Raw genomic sequence first — 27,983 nt, 5'->3', positions numbered from 1 at the left:
GTGATAGTGGATACATGGCAAGCAAACAGCGAGAAATCCAGTTACAGGTGGGCATGACACATCAACAAGTCTTTACTGGGTGCGTTGTCCCTTGAAGACCTTTGACAGCACCTTCCTTTTTGCAGGAGACCATCAATAATCAAAGCCTGTGGGAGGAGATGTTGCAGAACAAAGGCCTAACAGGTACTGGGGCTCCGCAGGTGTTCGCCATCCGGAGTTGGATCCAGGGCACCTCCAGGCACCCCAACATGGAGCACCACGCCCCACTTACCAGAATAAAAAGCTGCTCTGTTTTTACCCTGCCCCTGCCCCAAAGATTGGGATAAGCTGCTACTCTAGACTCTTTGACTCTGTTCTTTCACAAATATTATTATCTTCTAGTGATCGATGTTTACCAAGCCTGGTGTGGACCTTGCAAAGCAATGCAAACCTTATTCAGAAAATTGAAAAATGAGCTGAACGAAGATGAAATTCTGCATTTTGCTGTAGTAAGGCTTTCATTTCCATTAAACTATTATTTTCTTGTTACTTTATATAGTCTCTTTAAGGATTATCTTAATTCAAACAATCTGTCAACTCTTCAAAATGGACAGTGTTTAGTTAGCAGTTTTACTCTATATTTAGTTCTACTGGATCTGAGAACGAATGTAATTTTTATCCCATTCCTATAATACTGAGGTTATTTACCATGGTTGTGAACGTTAGAAAAACATAAAAATGGTTATCTGTCTATTGCCTTACTTCTTTTCACTTGACCATATGGTGTGTGTTCAGAATAAGGGCTGTAAATGCCTTTTACTGGAAAGCACTGGGTAGGACTCTGGTCATTTACCCAGTTAATTGTAAAATGGTAGCGATTTTACCCTCCCTTATTTGCCTCCCACATGTGACAACGGATTAAAATATTACAGCCAAACTCATTAGGGTCTCATGAGAGACCCATTGGGGTCTCATGAGTCCCCAATGTATTGATTATTCCGTTTATCCATGTCAAATTATCAACTGCTTAGAGCTTTGTTGTCTAATATAACCACTAGGCATAAATGGCTTTTGAGCACGCGAACTGTGGCTAGTGTAATTGTATTAAATTTATATAAAAAAACAGATACTCCATTCGGTTATTGTAAAACTTTTAAAATTATCTGGGACAACCTGGATATGTGAATCTACCTCTTTGACTGTAAACTTTATGAAATCTAATTAGAGATCAATTATTTATGATTAAAATTTGGCCCACAAATTGAGATGTACTCTAAGGGTAAAATACACACTAGGTTTTGAGGCCTTCATATGAAAAAAGAATGTGAAATGTCCCATTAATTTTTTACATCGATGATATGTTAAAATGATCATTTGGGGATATACTGGATTAGGTAAAGTATATTATTAGATTATTTTCACCTGTTTTTTAGTTTTTAAATGTGGCTACTAGAGAATTTAAAAGTATATATGTGACTCACATTCTAGTTCTATTGGACAGAAACATGTCCAGACCAGTTCATTTCATCACTATGTCTGTATCACTGGGAAGTGCTAGTAAACCCTTTCCAAAATATGTCCTATTCATAATGCTACCGTCTGTTGAAATTAACAACAAAAAATTTTGAGCATTCTCTCTGAATGGTTCCTCTTCTGTGTGAGCATATCCAACTGCAGTATATTCACATAGATCGATACTATTTTTTTGCTATGATCAGCTCATCAACAGTGAAAAAAATTTTTTAAAGTCTCCAAACCTCTGCTGGGCGCAGTGGAGGGGCGCCCTCTGCTGGATACTTTTTTTCCTGCAGTTTATCAGGGAAAGGGATCCTTTCTGAACTTGTAAACTTAAGTCCAAAATTAAAACCTGTGAGGTTCATTACCTACTGAAATCACCCTAAGCTGAATGGTCAGTACCAAATTTTTTCTATTATGTGCCCCTTTTAAAAGACTTGAAGACTTGTCCTAACATTGTGCCTATACATATAAAAATTCAGTAAATGTTTTATATTATAGTTTTTAAGGAATATTACCAAATGCTTTAATTGTTAACACTTTATTATAATATAAAAATTGCAATGATGATGGCTAGACTACTTTTAAATGTAATCTTTGGCTACTGTCTTTTAATATTATAGATTAGTTCCTTTCAATAGAACCTACTTTTTTAAAAAGAAAGAGAGAGAAAGAAAAGAAAGAAAGAAAGAGAAAGGAGAGAAAGAAAAGAGAATGATGTAGAATTCAATATGCCAAAAAAAGATTACAACACAGCCCCTCTGGCTGGCTGACACAGGGCTGAGGGGCCTTGGCTCGGCTCCGCCCTCACCATCCTTGGCCACGGTTGAGGCACCTCTAGAAATCCCAGTTTGAAAACAATTGCCTTAGGTTCCAAAAAACAACTCTTATGTAGAAGACCCTACAACACAACGTATCCTGACAGCTGGCCCAAGGGATGTTACGTTAATATGCGGGAACACACTATTACTTAATATATAGTTGTCGGCAATCAATTTAGGACAACTTGAAATTTGTGAGAAAACTTTAAAATCAAAGACTTTGAAATCTGACCACCAGTTTATTCAAGAAACATTTAGGAAGCTCCTTTTTATGCATGGCCCTCTGACTGATAAGGTGGAGGGTGACATGCGAGGGTGAGCATAAAACATCATCTCTCTGTGCATGCAGCTCTCCAAACAGAGATGAGCTAGGTCCCTATAACGGTAGTACAATATTGAAAGGAACTATAGGTGCCCGGAGAGAAGGGTAGTGAAGTGCTATGTGGAGGGGAGATGATTTGCGGCAGGAGGGTCAAGGCAGAGTTCTTGGAGAACATTCGAGCTGGGTTGGAAAAGGAAGGGCAGGAGCAGGTAACAAGGGGGAAAGTGCAGGTGGTGTAACGCAGACCACAGGAGCTGAGTGTAGCTGCAGGTTGGGTAAAGATGAACAGTGAGAAGTAAGGTTGAAGCCAAATGATGCAGGGTCTGAACTGCCAGAATGTGTAATTTGATTCTAAAGACAGCTATAACATACTCATAAAATGTTGTAGTAAACATAGAAAAAAGTATCTCTGCATTTTTTGAATATAGTACATCAAATGACTTGAGTGTAGCGTCCTTTATTATTATATGAAATAATCTTTTTCAGGCGGAAGCTGACAGCATTGTGACTTTGCAGCCATTTAGAGATAAATGTGAACCTGTTTTTCTCTTTAGTGTTGTAAGTATATTTATCATCTCAAGTGTATTATCAGATTCCAATTTGCAGCTAAAGAGCAAGTAACATTGTACAACTACTGGAACTGTTTTCTGATGACAGTAACTGTAGACTTTTTTTTGCCTTAAATATGCTTGTCAATTAAAATATTTATAACTTGACCTGTAGGAGCTCATAACGGATTGAGAAGATTAGACTACCACACATTTAGTTGATCAGGGAAAAGAAAAATAAAATGGTATTTACCTTTCCTAGGGAAATATCAGAGACTTGTATGATGAATTATTACTTAAAGGAGTGAAAAATTGGAAATGTCTTGGGTACCCAGTGGAAGAGAATTGGTTATAAATATTCATGTATACCAATACGAGGAAATATTTGTATGATCACTATCTTGTATATTGCTTTTATCTCTGTATTTACAAATGCATAGAAAGAAGGCAGGCAGTGTATTCACCAAAAGTTAATAGTAGTTTTCTATGTATGGGGAAAGGATGCATAATTTAAATTTTCTTCTATACTTTTCAATATTTTCCAAATATTCCAAGATAAACACAACTTTAATAATCAGAAAAACCTTATAAGTGCTGTTTCCTAAAAGAAGAATATCTGGGTAAGTACTAACTTGTGTGATACAGAGCATAGCTGCTACACAGCTGAAGAATTGGGATAGTAAGGAAACACCTCCCAGAGAGGGTTTGGACTGCTCTCTTATTGTTGAAAAGGCATTTTTTGATATTATAAATAATTATTAAAAAAACACTTCGCAGATATAATTTTTGCTTTTGTTAAAACAATAATCTTACAGCTATTTCTGGGAGGTGAATGACTGGGTTAATTGAATTTAAAAAATTACACTGTAGATCTTGCTGTCAGTTGGCTAGGAACTGGCTAGGAAGGATTTGATGATTTATGTGAGGGGTCAGCCAGCTTATTTGTAACGGGCCAGAGAGTGTGTGTTTCAGCTTTGCAGAAATACTATCTCTGTACTGGGACATAGTTTGCTGAGCCCTGGCCTAGGTGTCGTTTAGGTAACTGCACGAGGCAGAAGTGGGCTCGGCGGGCTAACTGGACAACGAGAAGGCTTTAGTAGCAGCAGCAGTTGGGAGCCTGGGACTGAGGAGGGGAGGCTGAGCAGGTGGCCACCATGTAGCGTCTGCAGCTCTGGGGCGGCCATCACCTGCTGAGCGAGTCAGATCTGAGCAGCAGACCCCTGCCCACCCTGAAGACTTTGGCATGTGGCCCAAAATCCTCCTTTCAAACCCACGTGCTGCCATCACTCTGGGACTTCAACATCCTGGCCTCTCGATTCTTCACCTCCTGTCAATGAACTCTCCAACGCACCTCCTCCAGTCACGCCTCAGACTTTGTTATCATCCGTTGCTCCCTGTTCAATGTTCTAATTTAAGAATCTCCATGGGAAATTTAGGCAATATTTTGTAATAACTGCAAATGGAAAGTAACCTTGAAACACTGTATAAAAATTAAAAAAAAAAAAGAATCTCAATCTGTGACCACAAAACCACGTTTGCAGTGGGCAGCATTCTTAGCTGACAGCAAATTCATTGCAGAGTCTCAGCAGGAAGGGCTTTTTCAATGGATATTAGAAAGCTCTTGGCGGTTCCTTTTAGTGGGAAATAGTAAATAGAGTGTCAGGTTTCATTCAAACCTTTCTCAACTGGAGCCTTCTTATGGCCTTTGAATGTGATTAAATCTTTCCAATGAAAAGAAATAATACCTCTTTTTGATACCACGTCCCTCTCCAGCTACCATTCGCCTCTATGCTTTACCTCACAGCTAAACTGCTCAGAAGAGTTTCTATATTTATTTCCACTCCATTTCTTCTCATCCCATTAATTCTTCAACCCATTCAATCTAACTTCTGATTATTCCACCAAATTGGCTGTTGCTAATGTATCCAGTGACCAGCCTGTTGCTAAATATAATGAATGCTTTTAGGTACTCATCGTTTTGTACCTCTCAAATGCAGTAAATGTGGTGACCATGCCCTCCTTTTTGGAACATTTTCTTCTTTTGGCTTTTGTGACTTGGTTTTCCTTTTGCTTCCTAGATTCTACTCCCCCTCCCCTTTGCAGGTTCACCTTTGCAGGTTCACCTTTCTTCATGCAGCCATTACATATCAACTTTATCATGCTATATACTCTCCTTAGAAAACTTCTTCGACACACAGTTTCAATCATCGCCTCATATATCAATAACTCAAGTTCATGTCTTCAGCTGAATCCTATACTTTGAGCACGAGACTTGTGTATCCAACTGGGCCCTTGATCTCTCCTCTGGTGTCTCAAGGGCATCTCACAATGAACTGGTCCAACAGCAGACTCCTGGGCTTCCCCATCCCCATTGGAAACGTTATTTTCTAGAGTTGCTTCATTTGGTGAATAACATCTCAACTTACTCAGTTTCTCAAGTCAGAAACAGAAAAGTCATCGTGGTGACTTCTCCTTACCTCACACCCCATGCACACCAGACCTTGGTCCTGTTAATTTAACTACCCAAGTCTTTCTCACACTCGTCTGCTTCTTTCCCTTCTTTCCATCTCCAACAGCACCGCCGTAGACTGAGGAACTGTCTCTTCCATCTTTACCTCTAGAATAGCTTCCGATTTGTATACAAGCAGCTTCTCCTGCTGCACCTCTAACCCTTTCTCCATATGGTAGGTAAGATGATCTTTCCACGGATCTTTAGCAGTTCTAATTGTGGTCCCTGCCTGTGTTTAAACATTCAAAAGGCTGCCCACCGCACTTAGGATAAAGGCAGCATCCTCCCATGACCCAGAAGGCTCTGCACGCTATGGCTCCCCCTAGCCGTTGGGCTTCGTCTCATACCAGGCATCCCCTCACTTTCTCCACTGGCCTTCTTATTTGCCGTATTCCCTTCTAGCCGTAGGACGCTTGTGGCTCTATTCCTTTTGCCTAGAATGCCCTTTCTTCTCCTTTTTATTTCTTAACCTATCCTTCACATTTTAAATTCCTGATATTGACGAAGTACCTTTGCTAATGTTCTTGATCAGAACAAATTCCTATAGATGCTCCCAGCTCTCTGTACCTCTTTTGGTGGTACCTGTCATGGTTGTTATCTCAAATGTGTTTGCGGGGTTGGTTTTTTTTTTTTTGGTAATTTAATTACATTAGGTACCAGGACTATTATTCCATACCATCATGCCTGATACAATGCTAGTAAACTGGTGTTTAGTAAATATGTGTTGAAAGACAGACAAAGGGGAGTAGTATCAAAAATAATTAGGGGGAGTAGTGTTGGGAGGCCTGTACAGAACCATTAAAATTTAATGCAGCGATAGCCTGTCTTTGGTTGTAGGAGGACAGATAAATTAGAGGTAGAACTCAAAGAGCTGGATTTACCAAATGGAAATACTTTTATATCACGAATACTTATTTTAAAATGACTAATTACAGTAGCTAAAAAGGGATTGGTGGGTCAGGGTGGGGTGAGTTAGTCCAGCTGAAGTGTTAATTCTTGACCCATTCTGAAAATGAGTTTCCTTCCCGCTTTTGTTTCCCCTTATAGAATGGCAAAATTGTGGCAAAAATCAAGGGTGCAAATGCACCACTTGTGAGTCAAAAAATTATTACCTTGATCAATGAGGAGAAGAAAATTGCAGCAGGTGAAATGGTTCGACCTCAGGTAATACTTTGGATTCCTGATAATTTTATTTTTAAAAATTAGTTTTAAAAAAAGATGCATTATGTCTTTTTTTGGTTTGTTTTCCTAAAGCATTTCCCCTAGTTTTATAGCTATCTAGGTGTCTAAATGGTGCAACCTTTCTTGGGAAGTATTTTGGCAATATGAATCAAAGGCCTTAAAAAACACATGTATCCTTTGACCGAGCAATTACACTCCAATAATTTTCCTTAAGAAAATAATGAAACAAATATAGAAAACGATGTTTATTTCAGTGTTGTCTATGTTATTAAAAATTTGGAATTAACCTAAATGCCTAGCAACAGTGAATAGATGACATAAATGCCTGTAATTTATGTCATAAATTATACAAATTCATACAGTGGAATATTATTTAGTATCTTCTAGCTCTGTTTATTGATATGGAAAGAGGGCCAAGATAGACTGACAAATGAAAAATAGAGTATTATTTAATAGGATGCTTAGAATAAGATCCTATGGGTGTGAAATGTATTACCTGTGTAATAATAAAATATTTTAAAATTCAGAAATGAACCATAAAGCATGTAGAGATATGAACATAATAGCATAAGAAAGTAAGTCATATAGGAAAGTGATCAGAAATATAGGCAGATAAATAGGAGTGGTTGGTGTTATTTAAACACACACACATGCACACAAAACAACAAACAACAAAAACAAGAAACAAAAAATAGAGACTAGCTGAGAAATACTGAAGAATAGAAATAATGAGAAGGTATAGGCTCAAGCTTGTATTAAGTATTTACTATAAAAAAGCATCAGTTTAAATCAGGAAAGGATAAAAAACTCACAAAACAAACTTAGTAATATTGGGTTAACTATTTGTATAAGAGATTTGTATTATTTCCTCATATACATAAACAAATTTCAGATGAATTAAAGAGCTGAATATGTTGAAACAAAGCATGAAATATTAGAAGAAAATATTGGAAAACATTTATCTTGTCATAGGTTGAGAAAGGCCTCGTAAGTATAGTATAAAGCAGAGATATCAAAAAAGAAAAAATTGATAGATTTGATTATTTAAAAGTTTGAATAAAATCTAAAAGGAAAGCAGCAAACTTGGAGAGAAGCTTGCATTGTGTATCAACGTGCTAATATCCATAGTGTGTACAAAGTACTTTAAAAGTATTAAGGAAAAAAAAATGAACATTTTGATGGAAAACTGACAAATGACAAATATGGGGAATTTACATTTACAATAGTGATTTTTCTCACCCAAGGACATTTTCAGGTTGTTTTTCAGGGAATCTTCACCCTTCCTTTCTCTCCCTTCCTCCCTCCCTCTTCCCACTCCCCCTACTTCTTTTTGAAAATTATAGTAACTAGGAATTATTGTGGACTTACTGTTTGCTAAGATTTTCAGAAAGATATCCTCATTTAATCTTTTACATCCCACTTTTATCGATATCATTGACAACTAACATTTTATTAGTTTAAGGTATACAACATAATGATTTGATATATGTGTATACTGGGAAATGATTACTACACTTAGTTAACATTTCATGTCACATAGTTAATTTTTTCTGAAAAATTTTTTCATGATAAATTTTAAGATCTACTCTTTTAGCAACTTCCAAAATATACAATACACGTTATTACCTATAGTCACCATGCTGTATATTACACCCACAGAACTTATTTATCTTATAACTGGAAGTTGTATCTTTTGACCTCCTTCACCCAATTCCCCTACTCATCACCCTCCGTCTCTGGCAGCTACCATTCTGTTCTCTGTGCCTATGAGTTATTTTTTTCCAGATTCCACATATAAGAGAGATTATGCAGTATTTATCTTTCTCTGACTTATTTCACGTAACATTAATGCCCTCAAGCTCCATCCATGTTGTCACAAGTGGCAAGATTTCCTCCTTTTTTATGGAGGAATAGTATTTCATCATGTATATATATATATATATATTGTATATTTATCCATTCATCCATGAATGGACACTTAGATTGCTTCCATATCTTGGCTACTGTAAATAATGGTGCAGTGATCATGGGAGGGCAGATAACTTTTTGAGAGAGCAATTTCATAGCTGGTCATAATAGTCTCTTAAGATCCTTTGTGTTTCTGTGGTATCAGTTATAATGTCTCCTCTTTCATTTCCAATTTTATTTATTGGAGTTTTCTCAGTTATAATGTCTCCTCTTTCATTTCCAATTTTATTTATTGGAGTCTTCTCTCTCTTTTTTTTTCCTCACAGTCTAGCTAAAGTTCTGTTTTGTTTATTTTTTCAAAAACCAGCTCTTAGTTTCATTGATTTTTTTTCTATTGTCTTTTTAGTCTCTCTTTTATTTATTTCTGCTCTGATCTTTATTTCTTTCATCTGCTGACCTTGGCTTCATTTTTTTTGGTTTGTTTTTTCTAGTGTCTTAAAGTGTAAAGTTAGGTTGTTTATTTGAGATCCTTCTCTTTTCTTAATATAGGCTATGAACTTCACTCTTAGAACACTTTTGTTACATCCCATAAGTTTAGGTATGCTGTAATTCCATTTTCACTCATCTCTAGATTTTTTTTTTTTTTTGGTACGCGGGCCTCTCACTGTCGTGGCCTCTCCCGTTCCGGAGCACAGGCTCCGGACGCGCAGGCCCAGCGGCCATGGCTCACGGGCCCAAACGCTCCGCGGCATGTGGGATCTTCCCAGACCGGGGCACGAACCCGTGTCCCCTGCATCGGCAAGCAGACTCTCAACCACTGCGCCACCAGGGAAGCCCTAGATTTTTTTTTTATGTCTCTTTTGATTTCTAATTTGACCCACTGGTTGCTCAGTAGCATGTTATTTAATCTCCATATTGTGAATTTTCCAGTTGTCTTCTTTTAATTGATTTCTAGTTCCAGACCATTGTGGTTAGAAAAGATGCTTGATATGATTTCAGTCTACTTAAATGTTTTGTGGCCTAACATATGATCTGTCCTGGAGAACGTTCCATGTGTGCTTGAGAAGAATGTGTATTCTGCTGCTTTTGGATAGAATGTTCGGGATATATCTGTTTAATCCATCTAGTCTAACATGTCCAATGTTTCTTTACTGATTTTCTGTCTGGATGGTTTATCCATTGCTGGTTCTACTGAACCCAGGGACACCAGCCCTGCTGGGGGCCAGAGCCGGGCTATCAAGTGCTGTGTCCTTGGAGTAACAGCCACAAAAGCCAGGGTACCAGATGTGCACACAGGCTATCTTCACAAAGACACCAGTGACCTGGAGCGGGGCAGAGGGAGAGCATGAAGATGGCCCCTGCTGGCTTCCCTGGTCTCTGGAAAGGATTGCTGTCAGCCCTAGACCTGTGTTAAATTAGAAGCCTGACCCTCAGGCTATAGCTTATCAGATTTGCAAATAGGCCCCTGCATTGAGCCCTGGGGGGACAGCCACAGGGAGTCCAGCACGAGCCAAGCCTGTTAAGAGCTCAGTTTACTATAGTCTGGATGCAAGCCCCAGGGCTTTTACAGCCAGGCATTTGGGGGCCCCATCTCTCAGTTGGAAGTCTTAAAACTGAGGTCACTAGATGTTGGGTTCAAGCCCTTCAGTCCTCAGGGAGATGCTGGGAGTTGTGAGTTCCCTCTCAATTGTATGTTGCTGTGCCGGAGATGGAGTTTATGGCGAAACCGTGACCCAGCCTCTCCTACCCGATTCGGTAGGTGTTCTTTTCTCATTTGTCTGATATGTAGGAGTCGCTCAGTTGGGAACTGTTCCACAAGCAGCTGTAGGTTTGGTATGTCTGAGGGAGGAAGTGAGTTCAGGAGCCTTCTATGTTGTCATCTCGAATATGAACCTGGAGAAACCTTATGAAGTATTTATGAACGATAAGACAGGCTTAAAAACATTATGTCCTTTCCTTAGAAACAGGCAACTAGTAGGAGGTAAAAGCAGAATTTGAAGTCAGGCAGAACGACTTTTAAACACATTCTTCTAATTGCTATACTGTACCCAGCTTTCTCTACGTGTGCGCTGTACTGTGGCTTTATTGTTGTTCTTGCAGAATGACATCCTGTTTTAATGAATAATAGTGGGTATGTAAGAAATTTATTAATATCTTATGTTTATTTTATATTACTCCATTTTGTTGGACACTTCTATTATTTAGTTTTCTTATCACTTGCCTTGTCTAGCGCAGTAATAGTAATAAAATACAAGCCACGATGTGAGCCACATACGTAATTTATAATATCCTACTAGTCAATTGAAAACAATAAAAAAAGAAACAGGTGAAATTAACTTTTAAAACATCTTTTCTTACATCCAGTATATTAAAAAGATTGCCATTCAAAGATGTACTCAATATAACTTATAAGCTTTTGCACAGCAAAGGAAACCATAAACAAAATGAAAAGACAACCTGTGGACTGGGAGAAAATATTTGCAAATGATGTGACCAGCAAGGGCTTAATTTCCAAAATATACAAACAGCTCCTACAGTTTAATAACAAAAAACAAACAACCCAGTCAAAAAATGGGCAGAAGACCTAAATGGACATGTCTCCAAATAAGACACATAGAGGGCTAGCAGGCACCTGAAAAGATGTTCAGCTTTTGGATTACTAGAGAAATGCAAATCAAAACTACAATAAGATACCACCTCACGCTGGACAGAATGGTGATCATTAAAAAAATCTACAAATAATAAATGCTGTTGAGGGTGTGGAGAAAAGGGAACCCTCCTACACTGTTGGTAGGAATGTAAATTGGTGCAGCCACTGGGGAAAACAGTATGGAGGTTCCTTAAAAAGAGCTACCATATGATCCAGCACTCCCACTCCTGGGCATATACCCAGACACAACTACAATTCAAAAAGATACATGCACCCCTATGTTCACTGCAGCACTATTTACAATAGCCAAGACATGAAAACAACCTAAATGTCCATTGACAGATGAATGAATAAAGAAGACGTGGTACATACATACAGTGGAATACTACTCAGCCATTAAAAAGAATGAATTAATGCCATTTGCAGCAACTAGAGATTTTCATACTAAGTGAAGTAAGTCAGAAAGAGAAAGACTAATAGCATATGGTATCACTTATATGTATAACCTAAAATATGACATAAATAAACATATCTACGAAACAAAAACAGACTCACAGACACAGAGAACAGAGTTGTGGTTGCCAAGGGGTTGGGGGGAGGGAAGGATTGGGAGCTTGGGATTAGCAGATACAAACTATTATATATAGAATGGATACACAACAAGGTCCCACTGAATAGCACAGAGATCTATACTCAATATCCTATGATAAACCATAATGGAAAAGAATATGGTTAGTAGCTGCCCTGTTTGTCAGGGCAGGTCCAATAAATACAAGGCAGGTCACTTTGAAGTTATAGCTGGCATAATTATCTTATTCCTGACTATAATAGGAGTGAATGCTTTCAGTGTATTTATTTCCAAACATTTTTGGGTCTATATTCCATTGAGAATCTGAAATTCTGCAAATCTCTTGCCCCTGAAATGTATATATGTAAATATATAAACCTTTCAGGTTGTTTACAGAACCACAGAAGCACTTTCAGGACTTCTCCAGAAATTAAGAATCCCCCATCCTTCCTAGTGTTTTACTCTATAGTAGGAAATTGGCTATTGTTTTGAGAAAGGCTTTTTTTTTTTTTTCATAAGTTAAGGAAGTATCTTTCTGTTCCTCCCAACCACTGCGCCACCAGGGAAGCCCTCTGTTCCTCATTTACTAAGAGCAATGGTCAGGAATGGATCTTGAAGCGTACAAATGCCCTTTCAATCTTTACCATAATAATTATATGTTTATTGCTTTCTTACTTGTTAATCTCTGCTTCTTTCTTATTTTATTCCTTGTGCTCTTTAAGTTTTAAATATTTTGTTTTTAAGCATTTTCCATACAGCACATATATGCGTTATTTCTCATTGTCTCCCCACTCTGTTTATTCCTAATTTTATTTTAGTGGGAAGGTTGGGGAAAAGTAGTGTTAGATAAATGCAGGCACATTTCCACTTTACTTTCTATCCCTTGGATTATAAATATTGATTAAAAACAAAATTTCTAAAAACTCTTTCACTATCGTATTAAAATGTAACTCTTTTATTTCCATTCCTTTTCCACAGTATCATGAAATTGTGTTTGTAGACTCAGATTCAGAGGATGCTGGGGAAGCAAGCTATGGAAGTGTTGGTAAGTAAATCTACTTTAAAGTAATAGTGAGGGAAATTGTGTACATGGATACTCATTACAGCATCACTTGCAGCACAAAGCTGGTAGTGACACCAGTGTTAATTGATAAAGGACTGGTAGCATCAATGATGATTTGTGCGATACTGGATTCAGCTTAAAAAGCAATCTTGGGCTTCCCTGGTGGCACAGTGGTTGAGAGTCCGCCTGCCGATGCAGGGGACACGGGTTCGTGCCCCGGTCCGGGAAGATCCCACATGCCGCAGAGCGGCTGGGCCCGTGAGCCATGGCCGCTGAGCCTGCGCTCCGCAACGGGAGAGGTCACACAGTGAGAGGCCCACGTACCACAAAAAAAAAAAAAAAAAAAAAGAAGCAATCTCTTTTGCTCCCCTTGCCTTGCCTTTGGTCTCTGTGCCTTGCCTTCAGAGGTTACCCTCGATCAGGGGCTCCTGTGCCCTGTGAGTAATCTGGACAGCAGTTTCCTCTTACTTCATCCTTCATCATCTTCCAGAAACTTGTAAAAATAATTTCTTCCTTGATGACCCACACTCCCGGTTTACTTTAAGATGAACAACTTCCTGCCTTCATTGGATTGTCGGAGTGGGCGTGTTAGTGTGTGTTCATACCCTGGAGGGAGCAGAGGCAAACCGCTTGCTCAGTGAGCTATTCTGCACTAAAAGCTCATCATCAGAATGTGTAGATAAATGTGGATAAATTCATAGATGGTAAAGCCATCGGTTTGTAATGTTTGCTTGCACTGAAACTGTTGTCACTAGTGATACTGAGCTGGATGGATCATGGGTGCGATTCTAACGCACGTGAATTGTATTAAAATAACTAGTGCCGGGAATTCCCTGGCGGTCCAGTGGTTAGTAGGACTCTGTGCTCTCACTGCTGAGGGCCCGGGTTCAATCCCTGGTTGAGGAACTAAGATCCCACAAGCTGTGTGATGCGGCAATAGAATAGAAAAAGTAGAGTAGAGTAGAATAGAATAGAATAGAATAAAATAGAATAAAATAAAATAAAATAAAATAAAATAGTGCCCACCTACTCTTTCTTTTCCGGCCTACTGACTACAAACTCTTGTGAATGTTTCTTCTGCATGCAAATATAGGAACTGTACTTTGATTCTAAGTAGAAACTCTTTGGTAGTTGCAATGCCATAATAACAAAGCTGTTGATGGACAAAAATTCACTGGACATTAGTAGTTTACATTTCTAATTGCCAAATCCTTCATTCTCTAGAGTCTGTGCCAAGAAAATGAAATTCTTCTATTTTTTTTCCTAGACCAACTATACAGCATTGCCATTATCAAACCCAATGCTGTGACTGCTAGAAAAGTTAAAGAAATTAAAGAAAAAGTAAGTGATATTTCCCAAGAATAGTTTAAATTAATTGTAAAATTAATTTTTAAATTAACTGTAAAAAAACAATCCCTTAATTTTCAATTTGGAGACAAGCTTGTTATTTAGAGAAAAACAGAATATAATGAACTTCTGGTTCATTTGAATGAATGCTTTGTCTTCTTTGAATATCTTGTCTTACAAAGGCTAGACCTATTCAACATCCTTATTTAAATAACTCTACTCTACCAGCATCCAATATAGATGATAAAAATTACAGTTCTTGCATTGGATTGTAACAGATTTCTTTGTGTTTAGTTGTTAGCAGTGCAGACTTGTATAAGCTCACATCAGCTTGCTTTATTCCCTGTGTGTTGTCACAAACGTATGGTCCTTTTTAGATACATGATAACATGAGGAAGCATTTAAGGTTTTGCTTTTAGAGCCCAAATAAAAAATTTTTAGAGCAAAATTGCATTCTAAACCAAAGGTCAGCAGACTTTTCCTATAAAGAGCCAGACAGTAACTATTTTCAGGTTTGTGGGTCATGTGATCTCTGTCACAGCAGCTTAACTCTGCCATCATATCGAGAGAGCAGCATTAGACAGTAGATAAACAAATGGGCATGGCTGTGTTCCAGTAAACTTTGTTTCCAAAAACGGTGGCAGGCCAGGTTTTGACTGTGGGCTGTGGTTTGCTGACCCCTGAAGAAAGATGTTGTGTTGAAACAACAAAATTGTATTGAAATTTGTAAGAATGTTGCATGTGCTACAGAGGAGGTCCCATGGGGAACCATGTCAGGATGGGCTGTGTATCTCTTGATGAACTTCCCATCATGCATTCTTTCTTCAGCCAAAGCAGCAACAATTAAACTACTATAAAGCAGATGGTCCATTTTATACATTGCTATACTTGGGTGACATGCACACTGAATTTGTCATTAAATTTAAAAATTTTAAGACAAAGCATGGCTGCATCTTAAATTCTATCCTTCCCTGTAATTTGGATATTTTTGTTGCCATCAGAATAAGATATACTAGATGACGAGTTACAGACTTAACCAAGGAAAGCCTTAAAAGAAGAAACTGAAAACAATTTTGAAAATAGATGGTTAAGAAGTACCTGTAAATGTCTGTCTTTTGAATGATTCAGAAAACTATGATGTCTTTCTTGGAATTCAATTAGATTTTTTTTTCTTTTTTCATCTTGAGACAATTCACTTAAATAATAGAAATATTGTGGAATCTCTGGTTCAAGCCGTGAAAACCTAAATACTAGGGGGCATGAAAAGGACCTTCTTTGTTTACTTATTTTGGGGCCTCTTCCAACCTCGTGTCCCATGGATTGTGCTGAGGCACAACCATGAAATGCATTCAAATCTGGGGGGTTTATTAAGCCTAGGAAACAAATGTCCTTGACTTGTTTTACCTGTGTGGTCCCACGACACACGTGGACCTGACCATGCTCTCTAATTGAAGATTATCGATGCAGAATTTGTCATAGAAGCAGAGGATAAGAAAATGCTCACTGAAGAACAAGTGAGGTACTTCTACAGCCGAATAGCAGACCAGGTAAGAAAGTTAAAAAAGCCATTGTGTTGTCAAATACAGTGGATTCCTATAAGTTTAGGATCCTCATTATAGAAAGACGAATGAGTCTGACCAACCAAGTAAGCTCTAGGTGTCCCTGTTGGTGTCCATATCCTGGTTAATCCAAAGATGGGGACTATGGAGAAATCTCCAGTAGAAATAGAGGCAGCCAGGCAAAAGTGGATGCACTGATTGGGTTTTGTTGGAGCGAAGATCTCTTTATGCTATGTCCTCTAAGACTCCCTGCATCAGCCCTCAGGAAATGAATATCCAGGCCTTTCCTGTAGGTCCTTATCCCAGGTTGAAGGCTGCCTGTGGTAAACTTCACAGGAAAGCTTTAATCCTTTCTCTACCTAAAGGTACATCCTTTCTGTCAAGTTATTTTTTAGATTCTCTTTTGCCTGGGGGCAGTGCTTTGTGTTAGAAAGTGCAATGGCTTGGGGGCGTCAGGAGACGTAGCTTCTAGAAATGCACTGTTCAACATGGTAGCCATTAGATACATGTGGCCATCTGAACTTAAATTCATTAAAATTAAATAAAGTTAAAAATTCGGAGTCTCAGTGGCGGTAGCCACATTTCAGTGCTCAGCAGCTGTGGTTACATATGCTGGAGAGCACAGAACATGCTGGTCGTCACAGAAAGTTCTACCGAACAGCATTTATAAACTAGCCGCACCACTCAGACAATCTCTCTTGGCCCCGGGAAAGGGTTGGACCAGCTACATGAGCATCACCTGGGAACTTTTGAGAACATCCAATTCCTGGGCACCCTAAACCTACTGAATCATAGAGTCTGGGGCTGGACACCAGAAATTTGTGTTTTAGCAAGCCCTCCAGATGATCTGGAAGCATCCGGCAGTTTGAGAGTAGTTATTAGACTATCTTTAAGATCAGTCCCTGCCAGCTGTGAACTTCTGTCCTTCACAGATGTGTTTGTTAACAGGAGGATTGTGTGTAACTTTCTCTTGCCCAGTGATCATGAAGGGGAAGATGTCCTTGACTTGGGTAGGGGCCACCATGGTACTCTATCCATTTTGGGAGCCTAATAATATTATTTTATTTTATTTTATTTTGTAGCCTGACTTTGAAGAGTTTGTTTCTTTTATGACAAGTGGCCTAAGCTATATTCTAGTTGTATCGCAAGCAAAGGAAAAATGGCCTTCCTGGGATGGAAGTGAATCTAATTCTGAGACGGAATCTAAAGAACCATGGGATGACCACGAGAAGACGGCCAAGTCCTCGGGGATGAAGCAGAAGAGGGAAAGGTAGCTCCAGACCAGGAAACGAATTGTTTACAATGTGTTAGTAGGTAATGGAGTGTAATGTCCAAATATCACAAATCTAAAGACAAACATCTTTAGGGACTTCCCTGGTGGTCCATCTGGTTAAGACTCCGTGCTTCCACTGCAGGGGTCACGGGTTTGATCCCTGGTCAGGGAACTAGGATTCCTGCATGCTGTACTGCATGGCCAAAAAGAAAAAAAAGAAAAAAAAAAAAGGACAAACATCTTTATGTCGAAGCTACAACTATTCCTTCCAGTCTAAAATTTTATATATTCAACAAAGCTGGAGTTGCCCTCAAAGTTTATGTCAAGAGGATTACAAAGGGAAGAATTTCCCATTTGTCTTTCTAATGCTGGGCGCACCAGTCTGGCCTCCTGGGGTAGAACGGGACCAGGCCTAGTCCCTCCCAAGCCAGCCCCCTCTCCCGTCTCTCCACATGCCAGTTCTGCCTCTCCGTGTCCTACAGAGACACCAAAGTACTCTGCCCTTTTACTCAAGGCAGTGAGTGAGTGGTGAGACTGCTAACAACTAAACAGTTGCATATTTTTGTTAACGGTTTGTAAATATACGAAAGTGAACGTAAGTCATTTACAGACTGTTGGTTTTATGTGCTTGCCATTTGTGCCTTCTATTCCTCTGAAGATGCAGAAACTCCAGTGCTCACCCCATGAATTAACAGAGCCATGTCTGAAAGGGGGGTGAGCAGGACCAAGTTCAGAGTAGCTGAGTCCTGAGGCTTCGTGATGTGTGTCTCCCCCTTCTGGGTAGCCCACCTCCATTGCATGTTTAGGCTGAGCATCTCTGGAACTTTCCTTGCTGTCTTATTAATAAGTTATAGTGGCTTTTCTTGTGTAGGTCCATCTGCTGGTCCCTAGCGATGTCATAATTTTTAGGTAGCAGGGAGACCCTAATATCATTAATTTCCAGTTTGAAGTGGGATAGAACAACTCACAGGGTAAATCAACTGCTGACAAAGGGCTTTGTAAACAGTAGTAGTTACTCTGTGAGTTTTAAGGGAAAATGATACTTAGTGGTTAGAGAGCAGGTTTGGGTGGGAAGTGTTGGGCTCAAAAAGATACCAGATTTCATACCAGAATTTTGGAGCCATTTTTTAAAAAAATTACTCTGTGAAACACTATTAACACAGCTGGCGTAAGAGGAGTCAGTGCTCCACTGGTGCTGTTATTCAGATAGGTGTCTACTGCATCCAGCTTTTGGAAGCAGTTGTCTCCAGTTTTTCAATATGCACGTAATAAGATGAACAATTTAAGCACTTGGCGGGATTGGGGTGGAATGAGATGTGTTGATGTCATTTTGCAAAGTCTGCAGTATTTTCCTTTTAATGGACGTCCTCTTTTCCTCTGGCCTGTGTTTATCCCGAGCATCGACCCAAGCAGGCAGCACGAAGTGGTAGGGAGCATGTTTTCCTGGGAATCAGTTTTCACAGCTCTTTTTCTGCAGACATGGCCTAACAGGTGCTGTAAACTTCCACCTGCCATTTTTTAAAGTAGAACCAGAACCTAAAGGATCAAGGACATAAACTCTCATGTAGAATAAAGAGTAGATATAAAGATGGAAGGAATATAGTCAGGTATATGGCTGTTATACTAAATACGAGAAGGTTAACTACCCTGTCAAATATAGAGATTACCAGATTAAGGTCAAAAACAAACGAAATTAAAAACCATATAATAATAATTGATGCAGACAAAAATCATCAGTGGGTGCTAAATCCACTGTATGAATAATATATGCATTTTCAAATAGTGTCCTTTCAGATTTCTTATTATTTACAAAGTGGAAATTGTAGCTTTTCAATGGAGAAAACTGGGGGATACCACTCTGGCCATGTTAATATCACCAACAATGGGAAAAACTGACAGTGTGTACCTCCTATTGTGATGTATACTGGTGTGGTATTCCCAAAGTATCATACCCAGAATGTGATAGGAAACTATGGGGCCATTCCATAGTTTGAAACCATCCAAAATGAGGAGCCTATTGTACAAAGCAACTGGCCTGGAGTCTTCAAAATATCAGTATCATAAAAGACAAGACGCAAGAGGGAGGAGATATGATGTATGTATATGTATAGCTGATTCACTTGGTTATCAAGCAGAAACTAACACACCATTGTAAAGCAATTATACTCCAATAAAGATGTTTAAAAAAAAAGAAATTAAAAAGAAAAGACAAGAAAGACTGAGCCATTGTTAGAGGCTGAAGAAGCCTAGGCACTTCAGGCAACTGCATGCAATGTATGATCCAGGATTAGGAAAAATTACTATCGATAGGAGAGTATTATAAAATTGCTGAAATTTGAATATGGACTGTTCATGAGATAATAGTCTTATATCAGTGTAAGCTTTCCTGAGGTATTTAGGAGGGTGAATGGTGAAAATATCTGCAGTCTATTCTTAAATGCTTAAGCCAAAACACACACACAGACACACACACTCTCATTGGGGGATGAGAGAGAAAGAGAAAGAACAAATGTGACAAAATGCTGACAGTTGTTGAATCTAAAGTTCATTATCCTGATCTTGCAATTTTTCTGCCAATTTATATTTTTTCAAAATAAAAAGTTTTAAAAACTGTACTCATCTACATTCTACTTAGAAGAGACAAAGAAAAATAAAAAAAATAAAGGAATGGTAAAAAAATTAGCCAGGAAAAATAAAGTATTAGAATTGAACATTAAAAGTGTTAAACTTGATAAAGAAGGACATGATGTATAAGAGAACATTTATGAAGAAGATAGAGTAGTCAAAAAATGTATGTCCCAAACAACATAGATTACATAAAGATACAAGTACCAGAAAAACAAAGAGAACTGGATAAAAATAACTTTACGGTCAGAGATCTCAATACACAGCAGACAAAAAAGCAAGGGTATATAGGGATGGCAAATACATATTCCATAATTGTGTATAATAAATGATCTATAATATATGAAATATGAATATATAACCTCAAATCCCACAAATAAATTTGCTTTGTTTACAAAGAAAACCTTAACAAATTTTTAAAAATTAAGATCTCACCGCATGCATTTGCTGATTATAATCCAATAAAGTTGGAAATAAATAATAAAATGATCCAAATGTCTTATCTATTTGAAAACATGAAATGTATTCCTAAATAAGCCTTGATTCACAGAGAAAATTAAAAGGAAAAATAGAAACTATCTGGAAAGCTTTACATAGAGGAAAGAAAAAATTTTTTTAACGTATTTCATTTTGGTCTCCTTAAAATCCTCTCATGAAATCAAACATACATGATTTCATGTAACTGATTTTTGGATTGGTTCAATAAAGGTGGAACTAAATACATATTCTTTGATGTGATAGAGAGATATAACTTACCTTTATGTGAAATTCAATATTTATTTGTTTTACTAAACTCTAATTTATTTGTGAACATATTATCAATTTTAATTTTCTGGCATGATTATTAAACTTCAGTTTATAATTATATTTTGGACTTCAACAGTTTCCAAGAATACCTAGAAAGACAACAAATATCTCAGTTTTGTGATGTTGAAGAGAATATAAGTAATACTAAGTTTATTGATGTCTTCATCCCTGATTTTAAAAAAATTAAAGGCATAAAATTAGAAAAGATACTGGCATTACTTCGACCAGCCCTCTTTAACAAAAGGAAAGGTAAGGAATAAAGTATAAATTGTTTAACTACTTTGTACATGGGATTTGAATAAGCTCTAGTATAATTATATTAAAAGATACGAGGGCTTCCCTGGTGGCGCGGTGGTTGAGAGTCCGCCTGCCGATGCAGGGGACACGGGTTCGTGGCCCGGTCCGGGAAGATCCCACATGCCGCAGAGCGGCTGGGCACGTGAGCCATGGCCGCTGAGCCTGCGCGTCTAGAGCCTGTGCTCCGCAACGGGAGAGGCCACAACAGCGAGAGGCCCGCGAACCGCAAAGAAAAAAAAAAAAAAGATATGTACTTAATTATTTTGTTTTCTGAGCCCTAGCACATCTGAGAATGTCATTATATTAACTTTATGTGTGAAATAAAACTTATCTGACTATACAATTTTTTTTTTTTTAATAAATCCCCCATCCCCAAACCTATAGATTTTGGTCCACTGAAAAATTGGAAATGGCATCATAAATTTGATATGTTAAGAATATTATTCACCTTAAATTAAAATCTAATAAGCTATTTTTATAAACTTAAATTTCACATGAGAATGAAATGCATTCTATGTCCTCATGATAATACAGTCTGTATTGTGTGTATAACCAATAATCTAGCACTTTAAAACTTATTATGACTTTTTATTTAGAGGATGTTTTGAATATTATTCAAGATGAAGGCTTTAAAATACTGATGCAGAGACAAATAGTGTTATCAGAAAAAGAAGCAAAAACACTGTGCATGGAACATGAAAATAAAGATTATTTTGGAAATCTTATAGAAAATATGACCAGGTAAAACAGATTGCAGGTTGAGAAAGCACAGTCTGATTTACGTTTGAATCATTTAAACCTCTTAACCCTGCTTTCTGTACAAGTTGCCAAATCTCTCAATGCTGTAAAGATGTGCTGAGTCTACTTCTTTGCCAATCTCCCTCCCATTTTGATTCCCTGCTTAACTGTGTGTCCTCTCTGGTCCTCCTGGAATGTTATTAGAGTAAAGCAAGGTTCTGGGTGAAGCCCCTGGAGTCCAGTTGAGTTGAATGCTGGAAGCCAGAGTGTGCAGCATCCTGAAGTCCAAGTAAGAGAGCTGTGACTGACTCTCAAGGACTTCGGTAATCCTAAAGATCACTAGTCCTAGGAGACGAATGGGATGCTAGAAATCTGTCAGGTTTCTAGAAGAGTAAATGAAACAGCAGCTGGGGCAGAAAGCCAGCAAGGGTATATAAATCAGCAGGAGCATGGGGACGATATAGGGACCACCCTATCAGAACCAAGTCCCTTCTCTTCCCTTCCTTTCTCCGCTTCCATTCTTTTATGAAGATGCTCTCGAGAGTACACCAACAGAAATTAATTTCATACTCTTGATAAAAAGGGTTATTTTACTTTTTTCATCTAACAAACACACTTGTATTATCTACCTATAAATAGCTACAAGCTATCCTTTCATTAACTTTGTTTCTTCTTTTCTAACAGCGGTCCATCTCTAGTCCTTGTTTTAGTAAGAGAAAATGGTTTAGGACACTGGAAACAGTTAATTGGACCAAGCTCTGTGGAAGAAGCCAAAGAATACCTTCCAGACAGGTATGATTCACGTCATGGGTCTCAAACTTTTTTCATGGGAGCCATGGTGATTTTTTGGGGGATATGGGGGTATAGGAACCAGAGCTCTAGTCCAAGGTTCTCTTCTGAGGCTTTGCAAGAGAAGGTTGTGGGCTGCTTGGTTTGAGACTGGTAGGTGGTAGCTACCCAGCCAAAAGGCCATATCTTGGCAGACACATCTGCCCCATGCACTAGTTAGGAGAAGTTCTTTTGAGAAGCGTGTGATAGTTGCTTCAGATCCTTTAATTGATCACAACCATTTCAAGACAAAAAGGGAACCTTCTTGCACTTGTTGGTGGGAATGTAAATTGACACAACCACTATGGAGAACAGTATGGAGGTTCCTTAAAAAACTACAAATAGAACTACCATATGACCCAGCAATCCCACTACTGGGCATATACCCAGAGAAAACCATAATTCAAAAAGACACATGCACCCCAATGTTCATTGCAGCACTATTTACAATAGCCAGGACATGGAAGCAACCTAAGTGTCCATCGACAGATGAATGGATAAAGAAGATGTGGCACATATATACAATGGAATATTACTCAGCCATAAAAAGAAACGAAATTGAGCTATTTGTAGTGAGGTGGATGCACCTAGAGTCTGTCATACAGAGTGAAGTAAGTCAGAAAGAGAAAAACAAATACCGTATGCTAACACATATATATGGAATCTAAGGGAAAAAAATGGTTCTGAAGAACCTAGGGGCAGGACAGGAATAAAAGACGCAGACGTAGAGAATGGACTTGAGGACACGGGGTGGGGGAAGGGTAAGCTGGGATGAAGTGAGAGAGTGGCACTGACATATATACAGTACTGAATGTAAAATAGATAGCTAGTGGGAAGCAGCCGCATAGCACAGGGAGATCAGCTCGGAGCTTTGTGCCCACCTAGAGGGGTGGGATAGGGAGGGTGGGAGGGAGGGGATATGGGGATATATGTATACGTATAGCTGATTCACTTTGTTATACAGCAGAAACTAACCCAACAATGTAAAGCAATTATACTCCAATAAAGATGTTAAAAAAAAAAAAGTTTCAAGACGATGATTAATATGTAGCCTACAATTTGGTAGGAACATTTACTAAGTTAAAGTACTGATGCATCTTAGAACTTTGTAATCAGTTCAACCCTGGCATGTTAGCTGTCACCTAGGCAGCATTTTAAAAATCCTTTTTGATCTTAGCTGTTGGGCTTGGTCTCAGCTAGAGGAGGGAGACAGTACCTCGTGCATTTCCATTCTTGGCATGCAGCTGATGGAAACAAACTGAATTGTAATTCGCTTGAATTCTCTGTGCTGACTTCAGAGTAGGACTGAAGTCAGGGGAAGAAGAGCCCTCCTTTAAGTGAGCAGGAATAAAGATGCTTTATCAGGCACAGCAAACTTGCATACCCACTGCCACAATAAATAACAGGACTAATGAAACATCACGTATATAAAAGTTGCAATGTTTTCTTTTGGGTAGGAGATCATGAATTGCACTTGTCCTGAATGGATATATTTCACCCCTCCTTTTAGCCCTACTCACTTACGTCTTTGCTCCTGTGCCAGACAATTGCTGTAAAGGATAATATGTGTTGGACACTCTTTATGTGGAATGAGCAGGGTGCCACAGAACCTCTTAAATGAAATGTAGCAGAGAATGCGATACATGGCATCAGAGAGAGGAATTCCTATCAATACCTGGCCTATGCATGTAGGCACACTCTTCTAGAAATTGTGGTTCCACGTGTGGAGGCTACGTACCAGCATAGAGACATTTTCTCCAGGTGAAGGAACTCAGTAATTGCCCCTCTCCTCCCCACTATTATAGTGAGAGTTCCCATCCTAAGCCCTTACGACCCCTAATGTTGCCACAAGTTCACAATTACTCTTAACTATTATTTTTGATCGGTCCCCGTTTTCCAGGTTGCTTTAGAAATAACTCCTTCAGCAGAGCTCTGCCCTTTCCTGCCCTTGGGCGTCATAGTCTACACTCCCCATTGCTTAATCTGAAATACAGTCACTTGCATGCAAGAGAAACACAGCAACCCTTCTCTCCCATCCTTACACACACACACACACACACACACACACACTTTTTCCAATAACCACGTCTAACAGCCTAACAGAGGGGCTGCTTGTAGTTCTCTGCATTGAATGGAGTCAGTGCTGATGATGGGTTAGGCTGTTTTTATCATTCATTGTGCAAATCCCCCATCCCTGGCAATCACAGGCTCCAAGCGTCTTAGTCTGCTAATATCTTCAAACCAGAGGTGTGAGAACAGCCAAGGGCTGAGTGGGAGGGTCAAGTTGGATAACGAAAAAAGGAAATCTGAAATGGTCACTGAAACCAGAGAGGCAAGAAGAGGGTCTTTAGGTTGAGGACAGAAAGCCAAGTTTCCAGTGATGTCAGCCTATTAACAAGAATGGAGGTTATTCACTGTGGCTGGATTTTGTGGGTCGCTTGCTTAGGACTGTGTGTGAAGGGCAGAAAATGTAATGAGCGATAAGTATCTCCTCTACTGAAATATAAATAGATGGAGAGACAGAAAGAAAAAGGGGCAACTGAAAAACACTGAGGAACGATAACTGATTTTAGAGGTATGTATTCACCTATCATACAGAAACGGAACCAGAATAAACTGTCTACCCCAACATGGATTGCCCATTACCATCAATGTCACTCCTGCCTCTCTCCACAAAGCCATCCTGTACTCTCCTCTTTTATTGCTTTTGCTCACCTGGAGGGTTCCACTGCAGTGTCTCCTGGATTCAATATTTATAATTTGGTATCTTTGATATAGGGTCAAATGACGTCTCTAGTGCTTGATATTATTTAGTGATGAAAGAAGGGGAAGGAATATTTATTGACAGCTTAATATGTACCATATATTTCAAATACATCATCTGATTACATCCTCAAGACCTCCTTCCAAAACAGGGTTTATTATCATATTTATGTTTGAGACAACTGAAGCAGAGAGAAGGGAACTAATTGCCCAGTATCACACAGCTAACAAGTGATGCCACCAGGGTTCTATAGTCTGTGCTTTTTCACTGCACCAGGGCGTTCATTCCATCTTTCACAGCTGTCAGTCTCCATTATGACGATTACTGAAATGTTCATGTCCTTTCTTCCTAACGACTGTTCCTCCCTGGAAGGAAGTAGCATGCCCCAAGCCACTCTGCAGTTACTTCCGCTTGCACGATGCAAACATGAATAGTTTTACATTGTGTTATGTTGTGTTATATTATATGTCATGTTATAAGTTTTTGACTTGACTTCTTTTTCAAAGTTTATGCGCACAATTTGCAATGGAGGGTTTGCCTATCAACCAGTTGTATGGAAGTGATTCACTAGAAGCTGCCGAAAGGGACATACAGTATTTCTTTCCTCCTGAACACACTGCAGCACTGATTAAACCTCATGTAACACAAGAGCAAAGAGGTAAATATATAAAAATAGAGCCGATGTATACATTTTTCTTCCATTTTGTGAAATTTTGCAAACTGCAGTAAAGTTGAGAGAATAAAGCAATGAGCACCTTCATCGTCACGAGGGAGTGCTCCAAGTTTAGGCTGTTGGTGGAATTTTGACCAGATTGACTTCATTTAGTTCCCGTAGTGGTGCCCTGCCGGTTCAGGGAGAAGAGCTCAGAGAGGCTGGCCCTTTCAATCCACATGCAGCAGGAAGTTCCTTGGCATGTGCAGCACAGGGATGAAAACAAGTGTTCACTTTTTAGCCCAGGAGCAGATTTCCTCCCAGATGGATTCTGGAAAGATGGATCTGAGACTGAACATCCGCGTTAACATACTGAAGTTCTTCCGAACGTCCAACTGGTGCTTTTTCAGTTTAGTTTAGCATAGTTTTGGTTTTTTAAAACCACTGGATTCAAGTAACAGTGTGACCTTCCTTAGTTATTTCAATCCACTTGAATACGGAGCAAAAATAGAGGCAGTCTGCCAAGACTACCAAATATCTGTTTTCCCTAGAGGATATCCTGACGCTTATCAAAGAGGCTGGATTTGATATATCACAGATGAAGGAGACGCTCCTAACTGAAGAGGAAGCGGACAAAATTTATTTTAAAATAAAAGGAAAAGCCTTTTATAAAGATGTATTGGAAGTTTTATCGGAGTAAGTTTCTGATATATAGGTCTTTACATTATAAAAGTGGTAACTGTTCATTGTAGAAACTTTGAAAAATACAAAAATTCATGAAAATATTGCATTTTTAATACAATTCAGGAAAAGACACCCTGGTAGTATTTGGAGTTCTTTTTTGTCTAATTCCTTCTTTCCTTCTCTGTTTTCCTCTCTCTCCTTCCTTCCTTTCTCTGTTTTTTTAGGTTTTCACATTAGATATAGAGGTATCTGATTTGAAATCCCTGCTTTGGCAACATATTTAATCTTTGCCTTAGTTTCCTTATCCATAAAATGGGGATGATAATAGTACCTACCTCACAGGTACGAATGTGAGGGCTAAGTACTTCATATACTGAAAGTAATTTACATTGAAAGTAATTGGAATAGTGCCTGGCACGTATCCCTGCAATTAAACTACAACACTCTTCTGGCACAAAACGCTGTTGCAAGGGAATTCTCAGGCGGTCCAGTGGTTAGGACTCCCAGCTTCCAGTGCAGGGGGCACAGGTTCGATCCCTGGTTGGGGAACTAAGATCCTATAAAACGCACCGTGCAGCCAAAAAAAAAAAAAAAAAAATTAATAAACAAAGAAGAAAAAGAAAGCACAAAATCACACTGACAAGGACAAAGAATAAGGATGAGCTCTCTGGATGGAGCTGTGGCAGTCTGTCTTTAGCTGTGTGTGCAGCCTCTACAGTTGCCAATAGCCCAAGTCTTCTGAAACCATTGTTGTTTGCAGGGGTCCATCTTTGGTCATGATCCTGACCAAGTGGAATGCTATTTCAGACTGGAGACGATTGATGGGTCCCACAGACCCAGAGGAAGCAAGATTTCTGTCCCCAGACTCTATCCGAGCCCAGTTTGGAAGAAGTATGTTGAAAAATGCTGTCCATGGAGCTTCTGATATGCAGGAGGCAGTGGAGGCTGTTAATAGAGTGTTTGAAGACTTTGTTGCTGAGAACCCTGAGAAAAACTGAAGTACAGTACCTCTTTAATTATTACTCTATCCTCTTTTCTTGTTACAGTGGCTGGGCCTAAGACAAGGCTGTTGTGGAAAGACCAGACCTTTTCCCATGTCCCTGTATTAAACCTCACCTGCCAGACACACTCTGCGGTTCCACAGCAGCCTGGGAGCCTCAAAGCCAAGCCTTGTAGATGCCAGGGACCTGGGAGACAGTGGGGCAAGAGAGACACCCGTGGGTTTGCAAGCCTTGGTCTTGAGCTGTCCGTGCCATCTGCCATGACTCAGGCTCATCAGTCTCTCTCCTTGATCTCCCTCCACTTCTTCACTCTGAATGGCCAAAGTCTCATTCAGCAGCCTCA

General features: G+C 39.0%; 2 protein-coding genes across 3 annotated transcripts in view; one reads left to right on the top strand and one right to left on the bottom strand.

Annotated features, from left to right (window-relative positions):
* LOC132430910 (calcium-independent phospholipase A2-gamma) overlaps window positions 1-27,983 on the bottom strand; it is a 134,662-nt gene that overhangs the window by 99,259 nt on the left and 7,420 nt on the right. The window lies entirely within an intron of this gene.
* On the top strand, window positions 15-27,768 carry NME8 (NME/NM23 family member 8). The gene is made up of 15 exons (XM_060020230.1): window positions 15-47; window positions 126-183; window positions 382-488; window positions 3,124-3,195; window positions 6,742-6,858; window positions 12,981-13,047; window positions 14,333-14,406; window positions 15,867-15,959; window positions 17,054-17,241; window positions 20,753-20,925; window positions 21,570-21,714; window positions 22,396-22,503; window positions 25,810-25,961; window positions 26,507-26,651; window positions 27,400-27,768. The coding sequence occupies exons 1-15, from the start codon at window positions 15-17 to the stop codon at window positions 27,635-27,637; spliced, it is 1,770 nt and encodes a 589-aa protein (XP_059876213.1). The 3' UTR covers window positions 27,638-27,768.

This window comes from Delphinus delphis, chromosome 9, assembly GCF_949987515.2.
Source record: "Delphinus delphis chromosome 9, mDelDel1.2, whole genome shotgun sequence".
Classification (NCBI taxonomy): domain Eukaryota; kingdom Metazoa; phylum Chordata; class Mammalia; order Artiodactyla; family Delphinidae; genus Delphinus; species Delphinus delphis.
This window is presented reverse-complemented; position numbering and strand designations above follow the sequence as displayed.

Excerpts from the sequence above, each read along its gene's own strand:
- NME8 (XM_060020230.1), top strand. The coding sequence starts at position 15 with ATGGCAAGCAAACAGCGAGAAATCCAGTTACAG. Across the intron at positions 14,407-15,866 it reads TTAAAGAAATTAAAGAAAAA|ATTATCGATGCAGAATTTGT; the intron begins GTAAGTGATATT and ends CTCTAATTGAAG. Across the intron at positions 26,652-27,399 it reads GTATTGGAAGTTTTATCGGA|GGGTCCATCTTTGGTCATGA; the intron begins GTAAGTTTCTGA and ends TGTTGTTTGCAG.